A 24,093-nucleotide genomic window follows, 5' to 3' on the forward strand; every position below is an offset into this window, starting at 1 on the left:
TTCTACCCAATGCAGGTTAATCAATAAGTACTTAATAAAGCGATATCATACTTCGTACATATAATTTTCGAATTAGTGTTAAAGCGTATAGTCACATAGGCCTATTTAAATAAAATATATGATAAGATGTTGGTGTAACTAATCAAATTGATTTTGATAGGACTATTATAACTATTGTTCATATACTTAATTGTTAGACTTAATAGCACAAAACCTCTGACGTTATACATGAAAAAAATAACGCCAAAAAAAAAAAACAGCTTGCTACGTTTGTCTATGTGTGACATAAATAATAGTTCCTCAATGTTGCGTATTATTGAAATACAATTAATAGTTAAACTAAGAATGAGTGCATAGTAGATCAAATTACGTTTTATTTAACCTACACTTAATTAAATGTTATGATAATATGAAAATTCCGATACAACAATGAAAAGAGGAAATTTGACAATTTTCGCCAAAAAGACTCATTTACCTATAAACAAGTTTACAAATTAAAACGTGATATTATTTCAAGAAAGAAAACGCACATTTAAAACATGATAATTGAATAATTATTAAAAAAGAAACACACTTGGTTGAGTTATTAGATTGTTAAAACAATGCATTAACGTCAAATATAGCTTTAGAATAATCAAATGTTAAAGGTGAATATCGTAGAAACCCCAATAGCTTTTGAAACATATTCAACACTTATTTTATTTTATTTTTTTTACTATAAAATATCACGACGAAAGAGCTACCTAAGGTCATCTTTCAAGACACATGCAATGTTCTTGTGTTATATATACTATTCTATTTTTTTTTAACCTAGGCTGTTAACATATAAATTTAAACCACGCTGCACTAACGTTTTGTTCTCTCTACCATTTAAGTTAATTATTGAAGAAAATCAACACCTTTGACGGGTTAAGAGTAAAAATAAAAACTTGGTATTGACTAGATGGTTCCATTCAACAAATATATTTACTGGGGAAATCATGATATTAAATAAAAAAATCAGTCTAAATAATCCACTTAACAGTTTGGCTACATGAGTACGTTTAATTGGAAGAGCCCCCTCTAATTGCTTTAAATATATGTTTATCAATATTTCATATAAATTCACCAATATTAACGCAATAATTTATTTAATAATACTTCGTTGTCGGAAATTTATTAACTTTCTCTCGTATTCTTCATCTTTTTCTCCCACTTCTTCTTTGTATTTATTTCGGTTACATAGTAGCCTATGCAGTTCCTAACCATTATTGTTGTTGAAAACTAAGCTATAAAATGAATATTCATGTGAAATTGTCTATTGTAAATCAAATATAAGTTAAAAAAGATCTTATCATTTTCGAGTGTCGTTTACGCCACCTATGTACATATATTGATAATGTTGTACAGTGATGAGTAGGATTTACTATTTGATATCAAAATAAAAAAAAAACATCCCCTCTTTATTAATACATCCTTGCGCTTTTTATTGGATAGGCGTTTGATGGAAAAATCCCTTAGATGTTTCTTGTACCATGACAGTTTAGTCTTTCTGGACGCAAGGTAACGGTACATTCCCTTTTTACCACATTGGAAGCGCATTCACATCAACTGGTAATTAATTTGGTGTCCTCGTGTAGTAGGAAACGTTTCGCCTTTTGGGGGGAAATTTGGATAAAAACATTCCATTTCACGTGCATGGTTCTAAAGCGACGTGTTGCTGGTGCTACGGTGGCCCTTCAGTTCACAAAGGAAAGTTTTAGAATTATTCGTCTATGTTCTATCATATTTTGTTTTGCTTCGATCACTTGGGCGTATAAGGCGTTAGGTCAATGAATAGGTATGTCCTTATGGTTCCTTGATAGCATCTGCAAACTCTTCCTGCATACATTTGACTTGTTCTGGATGCATCTGTTTGGCCAAATTTGAGACCTAGGTTTTGTCTCTAGGGTTTTAAATAACATAATGTAATGTGTGATATTACTTTGCCATTTAAAAAAAAATGGTGATATAGCTCATGGAAATATTTCATATGATCATCTTTCTATTAACATCATCTTTCTTTGATGAGTTTCTTTTGGAAAACCAATCATTCATGCGTTGATCGTTCCCATGGGACGTCGTGATATGGTATAAAATCATCACATTTTTGTAAGATGGGTCAAAATTTGTCTCCAATTCCGACGGTAGACAATTAACAAAAGGATCTTAGAGAGGGCCAAAAACAGCTCTATAACAGCTGGCTGGTATTCTCCATAGCAATGCGCAATCCTCTCAGGCGTATATTTGTATCTACGGATTTATTGAGAGACATGAATCCGTTTTCCAATATCACCTTAAATATCAAAGAAAAAAACGTCTCAACTATGAAAAGGACAATAAACGCAATCGTCTCATGAGAGCTACCGTCATTTTAGCTTACGAATAGTTGAATCCTGTTTACCACGCACACTTCTTATTAAAATGATTCTGGCAATATGAACTGCCAGAAATAAGACGTCCAAAGGAGTAAAATAAAATTATATTTGCTCAACTCTAACGAAAATTGCCACACGATTACTTACCGGTTCTCCTTTTATTTAATTGTTTTGTATTGATGACGGTTCCAGAAAAGAGGGTTGATTGTCTATGAATACGTTAAGAGTTTAACCACTACTATCACAACGTCAACTTTAGCGTATACAAACACGCTCACACTTCTGGTCAGGGCGTGCTCAAATTGCATTTCAAGACGCACATTACCATTTTACGGAGATTAAAGTGGCCTCAGCTAGCTAGGTCAGGTGTCATATCAAAGGCATATAACGGGTAACCTTTGGCGTAGTCACTACGACTGATCTGATTGCCTTTGTCACTGAACATACTATTTAATCCCGAATACAGGAAAAGACGTAGCGATTCCAAGTTATCTGGTCACCGTCTACGTTTAAAAAGAATGTTAGGTCCATGAAGTTGAATGGTGCGAAGGCGTTGCATCCACAGTCTTTCTCTCTATATTTCAGCCGATTTGAAGTTGAATTAATACCGAAGCATTATACTTGTACATTACCAAATATTTGTGAAATGTTAACGATTCTGTCAATACGAACCAACAATTAGCTGACGGTATAGATGAGGATAATACGTCAGTTTATTGATCTCTTTCTTCATTTAAAATAGTTGTTCTTGGTTATTGGATATTGCTTGCACATATTAAGGGAAAGGCAACCAAAGATTATTTTAAATATCATGTTCTTTTCGTTGTAGTAATTGGCATCCTTAAATGAACACAAAGCTATAGTATTGCAGAAATATCCGAGTCATATTGTCACTGGTGTATGTGCTGAACAGAGCGGATGGGTTGCTGTCAGTGAAAAATATAGGCATTAGGGCCTTTGTTATAATCTTTCTACTCTTTCAACTTTGCTTATTTGATGTTTTCTAACAATTGCTTCTTATATTTTTTTGATTTTTTTTATTTATTTTATCTCAAGTTTTACTCCCATGCTTGCAATATAGAAATTACTTACTAAAAAAAAAAAAAATACTTGATATGTAGTCAGGAAAATGAAAGAAGAGGGAACTTCCAAGGTTTGTAAGCGATAACAAAACTTCAGTGACCAAAATGTTCTGCCAGTTTTACATTTATCCATTCGTTATATCATTTCGATATCAAGGTAATTTAGATATTTCCATGTGTTCTTATATTACTCTTCCCGTCTGGCTTGTGGGTTTGCCCTCTTTACGAAATATCGGCAGGGTCACAAATGGTGCGACAATCTATTTCCAGTAATGTGATAGAAAACTAAGGATCTAAGGATGACAAAAAGCCGACAAAGGACCACTTTCGATTAAACATAGTGTACTTGTTGTCACTTTGAAATTAAGGTGTTTGTCATTGTTGAGATCTTGAAGAAAAAATCGCAAGTTCTTTGAATAATCAACAAAACTATATTATCTGTTGTTGAATACCAGGGATGTGGAGTCGGAATACAAAGGCCACTGTCCTCCCATACCACCCCCCCCCCCCACCCACCTGTGCCCTCCCATTTCTGTAAAATTCTTGAAAATGACACTTTCCTTTGAATTTGTAAGTCTCAGAGGGATTCATGTCGGAATATCACTCATATTTGTTATATTTCAAACACAGCAATACGCTTTAAATACGTGCTGGGGTTGGTGGGGATGATCAGGTGGTTATCGCATCTACTAGGAATTTCGGAGAACGATAGTTTCTATAGTCGGGACAATCAAGCAGATGACCAAATGAATAAATACTACATCATATTCTTGCAAGGAGATGAGTGAGAAAGAAAGATATGCAGATTACTGGAAAGTGAGTGAGTCTCGTTGAATACATACCTTTGGCAAATATCTTATTAAAGGAGTCTCCCAGAACCCTAGTTATATATGATCAACTTCGTGTGCATATAAACGCTTCTTTCATTATCGAAAGCAAATGTATCATCTAATTGTGTCAATATAAGGATATTGATTCATGAATAAGAGGGCACATATTCTGGTGATTTCGGTTGGTTGTGTTCTTTCTGCATAAACTAGTGCGCTTTACTCTGGCAGTAGAACTGTTCTCTCAAACATATTACATAAACAACCCAGAAAGTAAATCGAAACGTATAAGATAACGTTCATAGTTAGACGATGTCATAACATTGTCACTTGTGTTTATTCAATATAATCGCAACTTTTGGAAAGGAATATTACTGGTCAGTATACTGATGTATTTTTTTAATATATTTTATTTGCATCACTTCTTAGTATTCTCAGTGACATCAATACTAATAACATTTAAGAAAAATCGAATTCAATACCATTTTTGAAAACTCTGGACAAATTATCGAATGCCATCGAGTTTCCTGTGATTGTTGTACCCCTCTTAAATTATTTTACCGTCGTTTGATAGTTTGACCCATTACATAGTATTGCTTTGGCTAACTAGTGTCTCTTTCCTTCACTTCCATCCTTTAAATATGCAAACTTCCACTAGCTTCGATATGTACTTCCTTGTTTAATACATGCTATTATATCGCCAACCGTTTCCTGTCCTTGTAACCTTGAAGACTTCAAATCCACTACTTTGATCATTGACTTGGCCGTATTTTCATTGTTGTTGCTGTTATACCGCAATCAGAACCCTGAACATTCGTCCAGAAGATACCGCGGTTATCGTTGTACGAGTAGTCACCATTCAGATTGGAGTAGCCACATGAATAGAAAGTTGTCGCATAGACCTGGTTTTTGTTTCGGCAGCATTTATAAGGGTAACTACCACTACAGCTATCACAATTTGTGCATTTATGTTCACGGCGATAGTCGTATTCATGACAAAAGCAATAATTATGCAGACAATAATATTGAAAATAATAACCATAACAGTCAGAGTACTCGTATCCACCTGTAGCTACGCGATTGCTGAACGAGTAGCAGTGGTTGGAAGAGCCCGTGCTTCTATCGTATGCATACCACCAGCCGCCTTGGTGTTTTTCTGCACAGTCGAAGGTACTCGATCCATCGTTGTCTTGATCGTGCGTACTAAATCGATACCCTGAATTTGCTCCCATAGCATTGTTACCTGGAAGGAAATTAGCAAATAATGAATGAAGGTATTTTCTTGTAAAATACGAAGTTTTTTCCTTTTATATATACTGGACACTATTAAGTCACTTTAGGTTCGTTTGCTATAGTTGTAGGTTATAATTGCGTTTGTTATTTTGTTCGTTTAAGTTGGGCTTACGTTATATTTTTGTGGTTTCATATACGAGTGCTAAATTATCGTAAGGGAGTTTACAATATTGAACAAAGGAGTCAAGTTTGCGAATTTTTATTGGAACGATTCCAATTCTGTAAATTCGTCTGGGACCTCATTTGAGAACATCGTTAATTATAACAATATTTTTCTCAATGTCAGTATTGTATTTATATCATTGTTTCGTTTCCTTTGACAAATATTAATTAATAATATAGTAGTGAGTGACAGATTAGCAGAAATGTAATCGGTGCCTTTTTTTGACGATTAACTTTTAGCATTTTGTAAAATATATAGTGTTGACTGTTCAATATATGCTAGGCGCTCAAATAACAGGGAAGGTAATAAAGTGTTTGGTTGTATCATTCATGGCATCATAATTTCTCGTGATAACGTTTTAACTTCCATACTGACAGATTTCTTCCATTTGATATCAACAAACTAATAGTTTACAATATGATTATACATTTCTAACGATAAGAAATACGGCTAGTAATGCTCTTTAAGAATGTAACACATACAATTCGTCTCGAATGATCTCTTTAAAAAAACTGTCCGAATTATTTGGATACTTTTGATGTTATTATTGCAATATCATTTGCCTCTCAATCAATGTAATGAACAAATATTGCATGGTCAAATGAGGCTTAATTTTCTTTGTTTGGAAATGATAAAGTCGTTCTTAAAAAACAATAATTGAATTTACACTTTAATAACATATTTCAATCACAAAGTAAGCTGAAAAGATGCAGCAATCATTAGTTTTCTAGACTGGTTATTATTCCTTTACGTTTTAAGCTCGACAAGGTCTGGGTGAAATTTGCGAGCAAGCAGACGCTACTAACTATATAAGAGTGGTTGATATAATATATTATGATATTAAAACCATATATACTTTCACCAACACGTGCTAAAGTGCAAAACAACGTGTAATGAGCAATGCGCACGGGAATCTAAGCTCGACGTCTAATACAATTCTACATTAGTACAAACACTAGATTTATAACATGACTTGAGCATATGTACGAGTACAAATCAAAGACTGTGATTACGACTACAGGTAGTTATGTTATAAGAATATTATGTAATAACTGCGTGTGATTACGTATGCGTATGATTGACATTTGTGATTGCGTATGATTGCATATGATTGACTGCGTATGATTGACATTTAGCAAAATACATACCAGCATTTCCACTGTAGCCACCCAATGACAGTTGGTATTTATCTCTCTCGTTACTGATACTGAAAGATGAATAACGGCTGTGGTATGTTGATCCTTCCCTGTTTGTCTTTTCTATTAGAAGTTGGTAGTTTATGTCTGTTTGTTGTGTCAAACTGTATATTTTGTCGTTGCCAATCCAGTGGTCTCCTGTGGGAATTCCAAACCCGTGTTTGTACTCATTCCAGTTTCGATAAAAATTGACGGAGCTACTTGTACGTCGTTGCAAAATCTAGAATGAGAATCAAAAAGTTTATCGATTGGATGTGAGTAATATATGAAATATCTCATTTGTACTACAGTAAGTTAGAGAAATTAACTGGTGAAGGTCAATATCCGATTGGATTAAAGCGATAGGAAGATGGATCAATTTAATCAAATAATTGAATTATTTAATTAAAATGTTAGTGAGAGAGGTCATGTTATATGAGAAAATTAAAATTTAACATGGTAAAATTCTGTTTTTTCAATAGTTAAAACTTACTGTCCAACCACCACTAGACATTTCACAATATACTTCAAAACCAGAGCTTTCAGCGGGATAAATGGTATATGCTCCGTTATTTGTTCTGTTTGCTGCGTACAGATCAGAACAATCTCTCGGTCCACTGCGGGTACATGTAAGACCATCGCCTTCAAACCATTCGTTACAGTAACATCTACGGACATCATTCCTCTCCTCGCAGGTTGCGTCTGCGCTACAACTGTAACTCTCACTTGTGAGTACGTTACTGTTGCAAGTTATGCGTAAGGAACAATCAGAATTAATGTATGATCCACCTTCCTGGAAAAGATAAACGTAAAACGACATATTCCAGTGAAAATAAAATCAATGTTCATTTAGTACAACGCTTGGTAACGCTCTTTGAGTAAAACTGAATTTCTAATACTAAATGGTCGTGAGCGTTTTAAATGTATCCTTCTGGGTGTAATTGCTCTGGATGCCTTGTATTTTGCTAGGTCTCAATTAGAAGACTTTTGCAAGAACACGTAAAACCGAAATGGAAGTGAAAATTAATATCATCAATATTCATGAAAATTAATAACAGATCAAATAAAAAGTAAGGTCAATCAATTGAAGCGTATTGATAGCGTATTTTTGATGTTATATATTAAGACTTGTGAACGGCATCAAATAAACTTACTGCTAATACGACGCTGTCCTCTTGGACGTAACAGCCACATTGCTCTTTAGGTATGCAGCTATCTCCAAGAACCATGTGGTTTTCTGTACAAAGACATCTCTCTGGATCCACTGGATCCGGCATGACACAATCAGTTGGATTCTCACAAGTTCTTTCACATGTATTATCATAATTATCCTTGTTGGATGAGCACCAGGTGATGGGTAAATCTGGGGAAGTTGTAACCACAACAAGTTAATCTTAGCTTGAAGTGTTAGCTCACTGTTATGACATTAATTTTTTAGCGAATCGTGTTACCATTGTAATGCTCTGGGCGCTCCGAACATTTGCTGATTGTTAAAATATGATCAAATGTAAGCCGGATTTTGTATTGTTAAGGCTCATTCAACGTATACTCATTTATGTCACACATTAAAAATAATATTACATTATCAAGTATTCGACTATGGGAATCAATCAATATAGTTGTGTATGATAATCATTTCCTCCATTTAAACTTTTTGTAAGCATTTTTAATTTCCGTTTTGACTACAAACATATGGAGAAAATAATTTAGAACAAGTCTTACCTGTTATTCCTTCGACACCCCCAAGACTTGTTATAGAATAATCCCCCCATTCATCGGCAATGCGAAAGTTGTCGTATGTCAAGGAATATGACTGGCCTGCATAATTCTCTAGCTCGATGCGCAGCTGGTACCTCTTTTGGTTTATCAAATGAGCTAGCTTTTCATTACCAATTAGAAATTCACTGTCTAAGAAACCAATTCCGTGTTTGTATTCATCCCAGGTTCGATTAAAACCGATGGATCCATCAACACGTCGTTGTATGACCTGAATAATAAACAAAAAATAGGTAGACAACTAACGGATAAATTTCATTAACTTATGATCTTAACCTTATAGCTAAAATTTGCGGCTCGCCTAAATTAATACGAATTGGATAGAACACATTTGTGATGTTGCGTTATATCTTATCATAATACATATCTAGATCACTAGCCTAGTTGTGCAGAGATTTTTTTTATTTTTAAAATCGTTTACAATTTTAATGTAATTACTCTGGGTAGTTTTGTTTCCGATATTAGGCTTCAAATATTCATACATCGTACAAGGTATTATCCGACACACTGTACAACTAAAATGGACTGAAAATTTGAATGTGTCCTACAAAGTTAGTCTTGGAGAGTAATCTCTGTGATTGTAAGTGTTCATTTCTTGAAATATATTACTTACTGTCCAACCTCCAGATGTAGTGTTGTGATCACAATTTGTCTGAAATGGTTCCGGATACTGGTCAGGTTTAATCAGGTACACACCGGATTTGGCGTTGGTAGAAGAGCATTGGTTAAGTACTTCATGACAATCCCTTGGATACTCCGGAGTTTGGAATAGAAAATACTGCAAGTCTAGCACCACGATAATGTATGAAGAAGAGGAGAACAAATCGTAAAACTGTTGTAGATACAGTTCCATATGTAAAGAATTATTTAAAGAAAAATATTATATAGGGCTACATCGCAATAGTTTTGTTGGAACTACACGGTAAACCTGACGTGGTCACTAATATGAACCATAAGAAAATGCATTCAATCTTTTTCGGCTAGTTTTCATGGAGGCTAATATGAGCAAGTATATTTTATTTGAAATGAGAATCTAACGCAAAGATCTACCGTGAATCTGTTGCGACATGGTCACAGAAGCAAACATGATTAGTAATGGATTATTAATGGCTAATCCTCGACATGAGGGTATGATTTGGCCCTATATTCACCTTACAACAATCTAACGTTCATCAGCACTGACCGGAGATTTGAAAGTGCCAAATTATTGAACGAGCCTACAGTATACAAAGTTTAAACAAAGTGCGTGTTTTGTCCCTTCTGTTACTGTGATTCTCCTTTTAGCCTCTGAAGAAGATCCTGCTAGGATCGAAACGTCAGGTCAACTTACTTTGAACAAATTACTAACTAATATGAATGAATATAATCAGAACTATTTTTTATCGCTTGAAATAAAATTGACTAATGACTTGTATTTCTTTCAGTTTAACTATCGCGGAGTATCTACAATATACCCCAATCAGCGCTAAAACTACTTCAGTACACAGTACAAGGAAATTATTGAGAATTGTAAATTATTATTTATCTTACAAATTGAAATAGGAGAATGTACAACATATGAAGTACATCTAGATGGTTCCTTTCTATATTAAACTTTTCCGAATTATGATTTAGATAACAAATTTATGTTAATTGGTTAGTTTTCGGTAGTTTATATTAACCGTTACCATTACAGAACGAAAACTTACTTGAATTGTTGACTCTTGTGCTTGACGATATCTGATGTAACAAAATATAAAGGAAATGTACGATTAAGCAAAGTACATTCTAAAGAAACAATATCGAGTTAAGAAGGTTGTACGAAGGTCAATATATCACAAAAAACAGGACATACGCCTATCTATTACACCTTAATTATAACAGATACTATCATTTTAAGTTTAAATACACAAAACAGAATTGTATAGCCTATTAAAATAACAGCTGATTTCGCTTTTGATTCAAATAAATGAACTATTTCCAACTTGTCAATTATTATAGAAAAAGATGATTAGAACGGAAAGAAAATTTCACATTCCAAAATCTAAGCAGTAATATTATGTTTCGCAATCTTAATATTTCTTTAACATTGATTTTACTGTTTATTAGCATAGCTGATATTAAAAGTAGGTTTTATTGAATTGCTTTAATTGTTTGAAAATATGATTATATGTATGTTTGCATGCCTTCTAATACTTCTTATTTATCATTACTATACATAAAACAATCGTAAGTCACCATACACTAACTTAATAAAGCGATCATAACTACGATAAGCAGATGAAAGTAATAATTCCCTGTGCATTATGCTAATCGAAATGTGAATGACATGTTATCTGAGAAAGCGAGAAAAAAAACCTACAATATATTATTGAAAGAAAATTAAAAGTACAAACATCAGCATTATCTATGGATTATAAACAAATTGAAACCTTACCCACGTCCTTAAAAAAAAACATGTATCCGACTGTACATTTTTCGCATGATATATTTTTTTTTTTGCAGTAATGAATGTTGTTAGTTGCAGATGTGTTGTGAAATATAAAAAAAAATAGTTGATATCATTAGGCTTTTATCAATATAAAAACCTTGAAGATCGCCAAGGTTGTTTGGAACGCTGCCAGGTTGCATATTATTTACCAAAAGCGGTATTTTTCACTTTTTTTTTTCTTTTTCGCTTACTACGAACATCTCTTAAAAACGGTAATTTTAAGATTTATGACGTTTTGCAATGTGTTCGTGTCCCTCATACACTTCCGTAACCTATTACCAAAAATGAAAAGGTCTCTATTAAGCAGAAATGATGCAATTCAAGAATTCAACGTTTTTTGTTTGGAAATTTAAGTAAAAAAATGAAATAATTGCAGAAATCTCGAACTATTTGCAAACGTATTCTAGTTACAATATTCATCAAATTGTATTCTATTTTTACAATGAGACACTTTATTCTGAGCTTCTTGAAAAGAAATGAAGAAAATTCATGATCCGTAAATTTTTGATCTCCTAGTGGTGTTCGTAGGGTAACCTAAGTGCAATTATCTATATCGGGAAAGTGGATATATTATGCTAATGAGGTACTTATACACTGGGACAACGTGCAATTCACCCTCAAATGCTTGAAAATAGCCAAGTTTTGAAAATATGTCCAAAAAAAGAGCAACCAACCAAAATTGAAAATTCATCCGTTGTGAAGAAGAGTATTGTTTGTTTCGATACGTACAAGCCACTTGATTGACTTGGACAAGCATCAACAGCACAATATATTTTGTTTGTCTTCAACATCACAAAACACGTATACGGTTTACGCCCTAGCAACTGACGCTAATTGTCAACATTCGTTCGCCTGAAAGCTACAACTGCTACAACTTTTTGCGACAACTTTTTTTTGCTCATAGAAAATATGTCGATCTTTTTAGAAATATTGTACTCAGAACGTATGCAATAACTAAGGCTTTCAATGTACACACATTATGAAGAGTTATCTGTAACCTACAAAAACGTTGTTAAAGTAATAGTTTATATTTTTATGAATAAAACAAAACAAGTTTAAGATCGGAGTAGAAAATATTTGGGCAAAGCCTAACACATGTAAGACGATTCACGCTCAATCAAAATAACCTCATGTATAGCAGAAGACAAGTTAGCGTATCCATAACGAAAACTGTTTTGATTACCCTTTGTCTACATTAGCAAAAACGGATACTCTTTCGGCAACTTCACGTTTACTGTATCTATTAAAGACAGAACGCCATTCTTGAAAGCCCCACAACATCCCCGTGAATCCAGCTCCCATGAAAACACATCCTTGTTCATAACAAAACGTGCATGAATATTTTTTTTTACCTATGGTTGGCGTATCCTAAGTCAAGGATAACACATAATATCATAACGACACATAAAAGGAAGTGTCATTTGACGCCTGTACGCTTTGTATGAAAGAAAGTAAGATACTACTTTGAAGGAGGAAATAATTCAGATATATTGCATGAAATGCACGATCCGTCCAATTCAGTAAGACATCACATTTATCCTATTGAATATAACATATTAGAATTAGTCAGTATTTTATTTGTGCATTGGTTCACGACAACTCTTACATGGTTTACAGGTGATGAGATTTTCCGATAATTCGTCAATTAAGTATGTTGGGAGAAAGAAGCTAATGATATACCAGTCGTGCAAAAATTCGCAATCTTAATATTTCTTTAACATTGATTTTACTGTTCATTAGCATAGCTGATATTAAAAGTAGGTTTTATTGAATTGCTTTAATTGTTTGAAAATATGATTATATGTATGTTTGCATGTCTTCTAATACTTCTTATTTATCATTACTATACATAAAACAATCGTAAGTCACCATACACTAACTTAATAAAGCGATCATAACTACGATAAGCAGATGAAAGTAATAATTCCCTGTGCATTATGCTAATCGAAATGTGAATGACATGTTATCTGAGAAAGCGAGAAAAAAAACCTACAATATATTATTGAAAGAAAATTAAAAGTACAAACATCAGCATTATCTATGGATTATAAACAAATTGAAACCTTACCCACGTCCTTAAAAAAAAACATGTATCCGACTGTACATTTTTCGCATGATATATTTTTTTTTTTGCAGTAATGAATGTTGTTAGTTGCAGATGTGTTGTGAAATATAAAAAAAAATAGTTGATATCATTAGGCTTTTATCAATATAAAAACCTTGAAGATCGCCAAGGTTGTTTGGAACGCTGCCAGGTTGCATATTATTTACCAAAAGCGGTATTTTTCACTTTTTTTTTTCTTTTTCGCTTACTACGAACATCTCTTAAAAACGGTAATTTTAAGATTTATGACGTTTTGCAATGTGTTCGTGTCCCTCATACACTTCCGTAACCTATTACCAAAAATGAAAAGGTCTCTATTAAGCAGAAATGATGCAATTCAAGAATTCAACGTTTTTTGTTTGGAAATTTAAGTAAAAAAATGAAATAATTGCAGAAATCTCGAACTATTTGCAAACGTATTCTAGTTACAATATTCATCAAATTGTATTCTATTTTTACAATGAGACACTTTATTCTGAGCTTCTTGAAAAGAAATGAAGAAAATTCATGATCCGTAAATTTTTGATCTCCTAGTGGTGTTCGTAGGGTAACCTAAGTGCAATTATCTATATCGGGAAAGTGGATATATTATGCTAATGAGGTACTTATACACTGGGACAACGTGCAATTCACCCTCAAATGCTTGAAAATAGCCAAGTTTTGAAAATATGTCCAAAAAAAGAGCAACCAACCAAAATTGAAAATTCATCCGTTGTGAAGAAGAGTATTGTTTGTTTCGATACGTACAAGCCACTTGATTGACTTGGACAAGCATCAACAGCACAATATATTTTGTTTGTCTTCAACATCACAAAACACGTATACGGTTTACGCCCTAGCAACTGACGCTAATTGTCAACATTCGTTCGCCTGAAAGCTACAACTTTTTGCGACAACTTTTTTTTGCTCATAGAAAATATGTCGATCTTTTTAGAAATATTGTACTCAGAACGTATGCAATAACTAAGGCTTTCAATGTACACACATTATGAAGAGTTATCTGTAACCTACAAAAACGTTGTTAAAGTAATAGTTTATATTTTTATGAATAAAACAAAACAAGTTTAAGATCGGAGTAGAAAATATTTGGGCAAAGCCTAACACATGTAAGACGATTCACGCTCAATCAAAATAACCTCATGTATAGCAGAAGACAAGTTAGCGTATCCATAACGAAAACTGTTTTGATTACCCTTTGTCTACATTAGCAAAAACGGATACTCTTTCGGCAACTTCACGTTTACTGTATCTATTAAAGACAGAACGCCATTCTTGAAAGCCCCACAACATCCCCGTGAATCCAGCTCCCATGAAAACACATCCTTGTTCATAACAAAACGTGCATGAATATTTTTTTTACCTATGGTTGGCGTATCCTAAGTCAAGGATAACACATAATATCATAACGACACATAAAAGGAAGTGTCATTTGACGCCTGTACGCTTTGTATGAAAGAAAGTAAGATACTACTTTGAAGGAGGAAATAATTCAGATATATTGCATGAAATGCACGATCCGTCCAATTCAGTAAGACATCACATTTATCCTATTGAATATAACATATTAGAATTAGTCAGTATTTTATTTGTGCATTGGTTCACGACAACTCTTACATGGTTTACAGGTGATGAGATTTTCCGATAATTCGTCAATTAAGTATGTTGGGAGAAAGAAGCTAATGATATACCAGTCGTGCAAAAATTCGCAATCAAAAGGATATTTTTGCCAGAGTAGTTATGAAAATATATAAGTGCCTAAGTAAACGATATATGTTAACTTTAAATGAAATGATAGGTAAATGTTCAACTAACACATCAAATTTCAAATATGATACAGTAAAGTTATATCTATTTTGAAAATTCTTGACAATCAACATCATCTAGATTCCCTCAAAAACACGATTTTGAATAATAGCCGTTCATGTCTACGTGATCACGTGTTGTATGGTAACATTTTCAATATTTTTAAATGATTGACTTTGCAATGAAGAAACGAGGAAATGATGGATAAAAGCCTGTCTTGTCGACAACGTCGCAAAAAAGCTCTTAATCATAATTATAATATTTCTACAGTTTTGTTGAAATATAAAAAAACAGAATCAGGAACTTTACAACGGAAACGCACAGCGAGAAGGCATACGCATTTATTTATTGTTCTCTCTGGGATGATTGAGTAATAATAATAAACAAGTCTGTTTTATTATTCTCCTTTTTATTACAATGGTTTGGTACAATTTCAATAAAAACATCTTAGCATGATTTTTACTTATTATTGTGGGTTAGTAGACGATCTTCCTGATTTTTAAGGCAAAATTTCAAAATTAACAACGTTTCACATTGACTTTTTTCATTATACTTTATTCTTAATTTCTTTTCACTTTTCATAACGTTAAGGTTATAATTTTCGTACTTTATTTTTAGTTTTAAAGCGGGGTTTCGTGCAAACTTCTTACAAAAATGTTGACAACTAGAATATCTAAAGTTAGTTGATGATTATTATTTGCGTCAAAATCATCCATATGAAAAACGCACATGGACGAATCAATTATATTATTAACAAATGCATGTGTAATACGCAGCTATGACCGCCAGAGGGAAAACAAGACATTGGGAACAAACAGTGTTACCTTAATCCGCACAATCGTAACAGGAACGATTGCAATTTAGTGGTTAATACATTTTAAGAAGGAATATTAAGATTGACATTGCTTGCTCATGTAAAATAAAGTTTCCAGACAACATACACAATTATTAAGATAAACTTTTTGTAGATAAAAATATTGAAGACGAATTTTCAGTATTATGCTAGTATAAAATGGTGTTATTTGGCTTTCAAATATCGGTTGCCAAATTACCTGTATCAAATATAAGGTGTTTTGGGGAAGTTTGACAAATAATCGTTGATCATTTTAAGATACATTCTGTTTACTCTTGTATTTGCATGATAAACTGGTGAATAGATATTCGTACGTATGTGCCTGTATTGAAGAGCGTGTTACATTAATGCGTTTATTGTGTTATGTTTTACAGATACCTGCCCAGCGAGCAAATTTCCAAGTTGTTGTCAGGTATATATTGTCATGCAAAACATATTAACACTTTTGTGAAAGCCAATTTGAAACTGCTAAATCAAAGTAAAATAAGACTGTTAGCAAACTGCTTATCCACTAGAGAGCCTGTGTAATAGAATGTGTAAAAGTAAGTTGGCCTGACGTTTCAATCCTAGCAGGATCTTCTTCAAAGGCTAAAATAATAGCTCTAATACTTGTAATGCTCTAATGTTGAATTGATCTATTGCTGTTTTTGTAGTTTAAAATTGATTGTTAAATATTGCACACATAAACTGTTACAATACTGAGGTTTTCTTAGTTCGCCTTAAAAAAGGGTAATAAAAAAAATTCAGCTCTATTGCGTAAAGCTACCATTCTTATGTACACGAAAAAACCCATCAATATTTATGTTGACAAATTATACGACTTTGTATTAGGAATTATGCTTCTTTCAAACATTACATCCAACAGATTGATCATATCAGTATAACGTTTTAAATATAGCAAATTGGATATTAAACGTATTCAAAAGTTCAGTTATCATTTTCGTATGCATATTTGTTGTTTTGAAAAATCAACAAATAGTTAAATAAAAACCAATAAAATCGTATTTGGAAAATATGAATAGTTTTATGAATTGACGGTACAAATTGTCATCGTGAAGACATAACTTCGTTGTTTTTTGATATTGTTACTTGTTTTATACATTCGCATTTTAAATTCCATCCGATATTTTCTTTGATAAACAAATGATTAGTTCACAAGTAAATCATAACGTTTTTTTTTTCCTTAGAATAGGTTAAAAGATATTTACTCATATGTAGGGTTTCGAAACCCATAAGCTCTCGTTACAAAAAAACTTTTAGGCTTTGCACTCAAGATGGAGGCGAAACATGTTGTATTTGAAACAGAATTGTGTGAATTTGGATATATTTAAGTTATGATATTTAGACATTTCAATATGTGTATGTATTTTGTATTCTTTCAGGTGTTTCAAAGTTCTCCTCCAAACAGATTCGTGTTGATTGTAAATAGTTTAGCCTCTGCAAATGATATGTACAATGTAGATGTTCTGCTTAGTAAAATGTCTGTTGTAGATTTTCTAGTACGTGTTTGTTTCATTCTCAAAACCTCAATGATGTAATTCCTAATTGGGTATCAACAAAATGGGACAGAATGGACCGTACGAATAAGGGGCTATTAAAAAAAATAACGCACAACATTTGTAAAAAATATCTAAGTTTCAAAAAAGTTACCGTTGAATGAAGCCGATAGCTCAACAATCGTAATATTCTCTACAAATACTCGTGGTAACAAGTCAGCGCAGGTAGACAGTTGTTTTATTTTATATAAAGACAACACGTACAGGTCTATTTTGAAGCTTAAGTAAATGAAATACTGACACATTGTCAATTAGTGAAAGAAAATAAACAAGTAAAAAAATATCATGCAATTTTATTTTGAAGAAATTAATTTGATTAAATTAATGTTTTAGAGACTTACCCGAAAACCATTGAAGTTTAAAAGTAGCAACACAGCAAAGACGAAAATATATTTTCTTCGAAGTTCTGCCATCGATCCAAAATATACAAAGATGAATTTGCACGAAATAAAGGAGAGACTTGCTGACCTTCTGAGACAGTTAGAGAAGTAATGAAGGTGAAATCGTTACCCAAGGAAAGACCTTCATACGTACGGATGTCTATTAAAACCATGTAATTTTACAGCTGGTCACACAATCTATGTTATGCTATCTTGTGTGTCCAATATCGGCATCTGTTATATTATGTAACTGGCATTATTATTACAGGATAAACATGTGCTAGATTATATTTTACTTAGAAACTCTTTTATCTCGAATTGTTAGTTAGAATGGAAGAACTCGCAACGCAAGCACAAATAAATGATAAGAATGACTGTGTACATCTCACACAATAAATGAAAACTTATCTGTATTTTGAACCATTTCTGAATTATATGACTATACTCTTATTGTCTTGGGTTTGCCAAATATTTACGAGTTAAATACAGAATAAGTCGAATATGGAAAGTTAATGATAAGCACTAAAAACTGTGTTTGTTCGTCGTTTTAACATTTCTGTTGACATGGGACATCAAGTATTCAAATGACTCCCACAACGTATTAAAATACTTTAACACAAATCGCTTGGAATCGTGACATATCAATATCAAACTGCACCTTTCGAATATTAGACGAATCACAGGAATAGTAAGTTAGGCTGGCCTATCATTGAAGAGAGTAATTATATTATAATTAACAATAATTTGGTTACAACAACAATCTTGTTTTTCCACCCGATATTCATGGCTTGTACAGTTAGTACTGTTCATATCCTGTAAAATATGTTTAAACACAAAGTAGTCATAACTGATTGATACACGGTTGTTGGACATAAGAGTAGTTCCTGTGCCAGCCATTTGATACGCGATTCTAAAATGAAGTAATATCTAGTCGTTTTATGCTATAGGTAGGCCTATGGGTATACCGGAACATGGCCTTTCGTCGTTCTCGGTTTGACGATTTGACGTTATTTAAAGAGAGTTTTGAACTGGAAGCAACGGTACAGTACCTACTTAACTTCAAACACATAGCTAGTACAGTTGCTACTGGTGCCACCTGTGACACATGTTACTACTGTTCATGTCCCACAGCCGTGCATCAGTAATTTATACGTTGTGTTCGTAACACGGTAACATGTGTTACAGGTGGTACCATTAGTTACCGTACTAGCTAGATGTGTCGGATGGTTTTCCACATATCAGTCCATTATTTGTTACAATATCACTCATGCAGTAAACTTTTCAAAAGATTCGATTCACTTTATAAATGATCATGACCAGGGACTACCCATTCCATACGCAATTTGAATGAACACCATAATATTTATTATGATTTCAAAGTACCTTATATGCTTTAACTTTACACAAGCATTTACAAGGTAATGTCTTCTATTTTCCTTGCTGGTATGTACAAGCTACTATATGCTAAGCAACGCTAAACAATCTGGCAACTTGCGATACTTAACGGAATCTGATTGACCTGTAAACCGTATGATATCACGTGATTGAGTCACGTAACACTGTTCCACGTGTTCGAATTGTGATGACATCACAAGGAAATACATTTTGAAATATATATATGCCGTGTGTTACACTGAATGATCGATGGGTATATATTACATGATGATTTGGTCAAAATGATACAAACATATGTCTTTAGTGTCTCTAATTGTAATATTACAGCAAGGAAGTAGGCGGTCTCAACGACAGCCATTGTGACATGTCGGAGAGCCATCACCTCATACTTATGACTGTTCAAATGATACGATTCACTTTAAATGATCATGAGCAGCGACTACCCATTCAATACGCAATTTGAATAAACACCATCATATTTATTATGATTTCAAAGTACCTTAACTGCTTTAACGTTACACAATCATTTCCAAGGTAATGTCTTCTATTTTCCTTGCTGATATGTACAAGGTACTATATGCTACACAACGTGGCTGGCAACTTACGATACTCAACGGTATCTGATGGACGTATAAACCATATGATATCACGTGATTGAGCCACGTAGCACTGTTCCACGTGTTCGATATGATGACATCACAAGGAAATACATCTTGAATGATGACGAATCGTGGCTGGATTCTTTACTACAATGATACAAATGCATATTGTCAAACGTTATTATCCGTGCCAAGAAATCGGAGTTCATACTTCTTGTGTTAAAGCATATGCAGGCGCGTATCCAGGATTTTCAAACCCGGGGGGCGCGAATTACTATCTAAGCGGAGCGCCACCATCGGTTGGCGCGCAGCGTACAAGAAAATTTCTTGTTTTGAAACCCCCCAGATCACCGGAAACGGCACTTCTCGGGCTTGAAATGACCAACCAGATGAACACTTTTTGCCTGAGAACCAAGTATTTCCTAATAGTTTTTTTTCCATCCATAACCTTTTTGAAGATTGTCAACCCGGCACACATCATGTTCGACCTGATCACATCTCCTGTGGGTCTTTGCTTTTGTAGGTGATTCTACGTCGCGGCCCACAATACCCGTCAGCCCCACTTTTCAAGGTTTTAAGCCCCATATTTGTTCAGAATTTGAAAATTCACATTTCTCGTGAATAAACTCACTTCAAAACATACCCATAATGTTGTACAAAATTTTATCTATGAACAACCAATATAGAAAAAACTTCCTTGAACCCCTAACAGACCGGTCAAAATTGCACGAGTAGAGGGAAGTGTGATGCAGAATGTTGGTCAGAAATTTTCTAAAATTCAGACACAGTTAATTTATTGGTGTAGAAATATTAAAACCTCTTATAACGGCTATTATAAAACTTGGTTGAAGGAAATGAAAAAATAGCAGATAATTCCGAAACCGAACACTACACACATAGGCGTAGGAGGCGCGGCGGCAGTGGCGGAGCTAGGGGTATTGGTCAGGAGTGGCGAGAATGGTCTGTAGGGGCGCTTTCGACACTATCTAAGCGGAGCGCCACCACTGGTTGGCGCGTAGCGTACAGAAAATTTTTGAGTAAAGATACTCCCTAGATCGCCGGAAATTACCCTTTCCGGGCCTGGCTAATATGCAGATAAACGAAGAATAAGGTGTCATCGCCAAATTACACCAACAAAATGTGACAAATGTCAATAAGTAGATGAGAGCGCAATAAAAAGTCAATAATCTAGAATAAGTAAAAAGTGGTAAAGAGCTGAAAAAGGCGCCAGCAGTCCATTTGAGTCCGTCAGGGGGAGGGGGCATCCGCCCCCTGACCGTATGGACGCTCCGCCACTGCGCGGCGGTGGTGCAGCCCCTAATTCGCCATTACTAATGTAAAAGAGAGTTTTGACATAATTGGACCTCCATGCTTTTTATACATCTACATGAGACATGTCGTTGTTTACATTAGCATCCCGCGGTGTACTGCGCAATTTGAAGGGACCGTACGGTACATGATGACATTCGATGTAATAACCGATGCTTGCTTGTATGATATTGACATTGACACTTTGAACGCGCTTCGCGCGCGAAAATTTTTGGTTATTTTTTCAGGCAAGTTTTCAGGACAGTTTTGAGGCTTTTCATCCTGGAACGCCATGTTCATGCTCACTGATATAATGTGATATCTGCTGTTTGCGTTACAAATTCGAACAGGCGCGTAGCGAGGAATTTGCCAAGGGAGGGGCGAAGAATGTAGGCAAATTATCTAAGCGTAGCGCCACCATAGGTTGGCGCGAAGCGTACAAGAAAAGTTTGGCCGAAAATGCCTCTCAGATCGCTGGAAATGGCACTACCCAGGACCATTTGTTAGCGCGAAGCGTACAAGCAAAGTTTGGCCGAAAATGTCTCCCAGATCGCTGGAAATGACACTTCCCAGGCCTTGTAAGTTGCCTCTCAGCACTTTCTATTTTGAAATTACTTAGCGATATCATTTAATAAAATGCTGAATGGGAGGGGCGGGCGGTCGCCCCCATTCCAAAATGCGTCATGTTCCCCGACGACACGGTCGAGTTCGAGACCAGCCACAGTTGGTTTCATAGCACAATTCTACACACGCGTTATGATAGACCATATATAGTATATATATAGATCATTAGTGAGAGAGGAAATGGAAACGTCAAAAAATGGAGTTGTCGGTGTAAGGGGTAGGGTGAGTCACACTTTTACGAAATCATTGATCCTTCACTGGCTACCCTTCAGCGCTGTAATGATGTCACTTTTCCTCATTCTCTTCCCGGTGTCTTCGCGTTTTTCTTTTACTTCCTCCTTTTCTCCTTTTTCTCTCTTTCTTCTTTTTCTTCTCCCTTCCTTCCTCTCCTCCTCCTCCTTTTTCCCCTCTTTTTTCCTTTTTTTTCTTCTCTTTTTTTTTCTCTCCTCTTTTTCTTACCCGGGGGGCGCGCGCCCCCAACGCCCCCCCCCTGGATACGCACCTGATATGCCCCCTTCCTCATATAACCTAGTAGACGTATATGACCTAGTTGTGATTACAGGATTGTATTCGGATTGTGGTGACAGAGGATTAGAGTGAAGTAGTATATAAGCCTAAAAAAAGAGATCACATAACATTTAACTGTGTCAGACAAAATGTTTGACACTGTATTAAAATGTTTACTGGTAGTAAGAAACAACCAAATGGTTGTTCCCGCATATATACCGTGAGTTACACTGAATGATATCGATGGGTGTAGTAGGATAGTACATGGTGATTGGATAAAATGATACAAACATATGTCTTTAGTATCTCTAATTTTAATATTACAACAGGTAAGTAGGCAGTCTCAATGACAATCACTGTGACATGTCGGAGAGCCACCTCATACTTATAAATGATAAGCGTTAATTCAAACAAATTTCTAGCGATATTTAAGAAAATTCGTCAATAATAACTCATTGTCGGAGTATTATTAAGGGATTAAAAAAAAAACAGTCGGTCTTCATATCGCATTTTATTCGTGTTGTACATTTGGCATCTATAAATGAACACAAAGCTATGATATATCAGAACAAAATCCTAGTTATATTTGCACTGGTTTAGCATGATAGAGATAGTAGGGTGCTGTCAGTTAAATATATGGGAGCCATTGTTATAAACTAACTACTCTTACAACCTTTTGTAATTTCTGTTATCTTACAGTTGTCTTTAATTTTAATTTTTTATTTAATTTTTCTTTTTTTTTTAAAGCTTTTACTTCCTTTTCTCAAATTTAACTATGATGATTTCTAGATAGAAATCATCTTGATGACAAGATAATTTACATATTTTGATGTTTTTATTCATTGCCAATTTCGTTTGACTCGTAGTTTTTCCATACATACTGCGCGTAACGTTGCAACTCCTCCTCGCTCCTCTTTCCATACATTGAGAGACAACTTGATATCAAGTTTAAATGGTCGACAAAGGATCTCTTTTCCATAAATTAAAAATGTACCTTTTTGTGAAAGACAAAAAAAAACACTCTCTTCATTGTTGTAATCTTAGATGAAATGAAAACACCAGATCACTGAGTGATCTACGGGACTCCGGCATCTCTTCTTGAATACCCGAGTTGTGTAGCCGGAATACAAATGTAATGTTTGCCCCCTCTACCATCCCACTACTCCCGCCACCGCACACCCCGATCCCACTTTGTTTATTTCCTTTCCTTTGAGTATCTTGAAAGGTGCCTTTTTCCACAGATTCTTCAGGGGTTTCATGCCGGGAGACTTCCCCACCAAGCGCGTTATTAACAACACAATGTTTATAATAAGTCGACTGCAACGGGGTTAGCGGGGATCACCGGGTATTTATCGCACTTGAATAGGGATTTGGAGAACGACCAATTATGTATTCCGGAAAAGCAGATGACAAAGTAAATAAATAGTATATCATATTCTTACAAGGTCGGAGGAGATAATTGAAAGAGGAGAAAGCAATACAGATTCATTACAACGTGAGTGATTCTGGTGGAGTATGTACTTTAGATAGATACCAATAACGGAGTGGCCTAGAACAGTGGTTATATGGCCTATGACCAAGTCCGTGTGAATTTAAGATCTCCTGTCACAGTCGAAAGCTTAAGTAGTACTTAATTTTGTCACTTTAAGGATAGTCAATTGTGAATAAAGTAAATATTAGGGTGGTTTTATTTGTTTGTGTTCTTTCTGAATATATTTATGTGCTGAACTCTGTAATCTACTGGGCAGTATGACTGATCACTCATATCTTCTACATAAACAA

The 24,093-nt window shown here is 34.5% G+C and overlaps 1 protein-coding gene across 1 annotated transcript; it reads right to left on the reverse strand.

The window, feature by feature from the left end:
- Positions 1–4,605: 4,605 nt before the first annotated feature.
- On the reverse strand, positions 4,606–17,966 carry LOC139973405 (uncharacterized). The gene is made up of 8 exons (XM_071980059.1): positions 17,840–17,966; positions 10,401–10,431; positions 9,326–9,498; positions 8,659–8,923; positions 8,091–8,299; positions 7,430–7,729; positions 6,910–7,177; positions 4,606–5,548 (listed from the first exon to the last, which is right to left on the reverse strand). The coding sequence occupies exons 1-8, from the start codon at positions 17,909–17,911 to the stop codon at positions 5,058–5,060; spliced, it is 1,809 nt and encodes a 602-aa protein (XP_071836160.1). The 5' UTR covers positions 17,912–17,966; the 3' UTR covers positions 4,606–5,057.
- Positions 17,967–24,093: the final 6,127 nt, after the last annotated feature.

This window comes from Apostichopus japonicus, chromosome 9 (assembly GCF_037975245.1).
Source record: "Apostichopus japonicus isolate 1M-3 chromosome 9, ASM3797524v1, whole genome shotgun sequence".
NCBI classification, from domain to species: Eukaryota; Metazoa; Echinodermata; class Holothuroidea; order Aspidochirotida; family Stichopodidae; genus Apostichopus; species Apostichopus japonicus.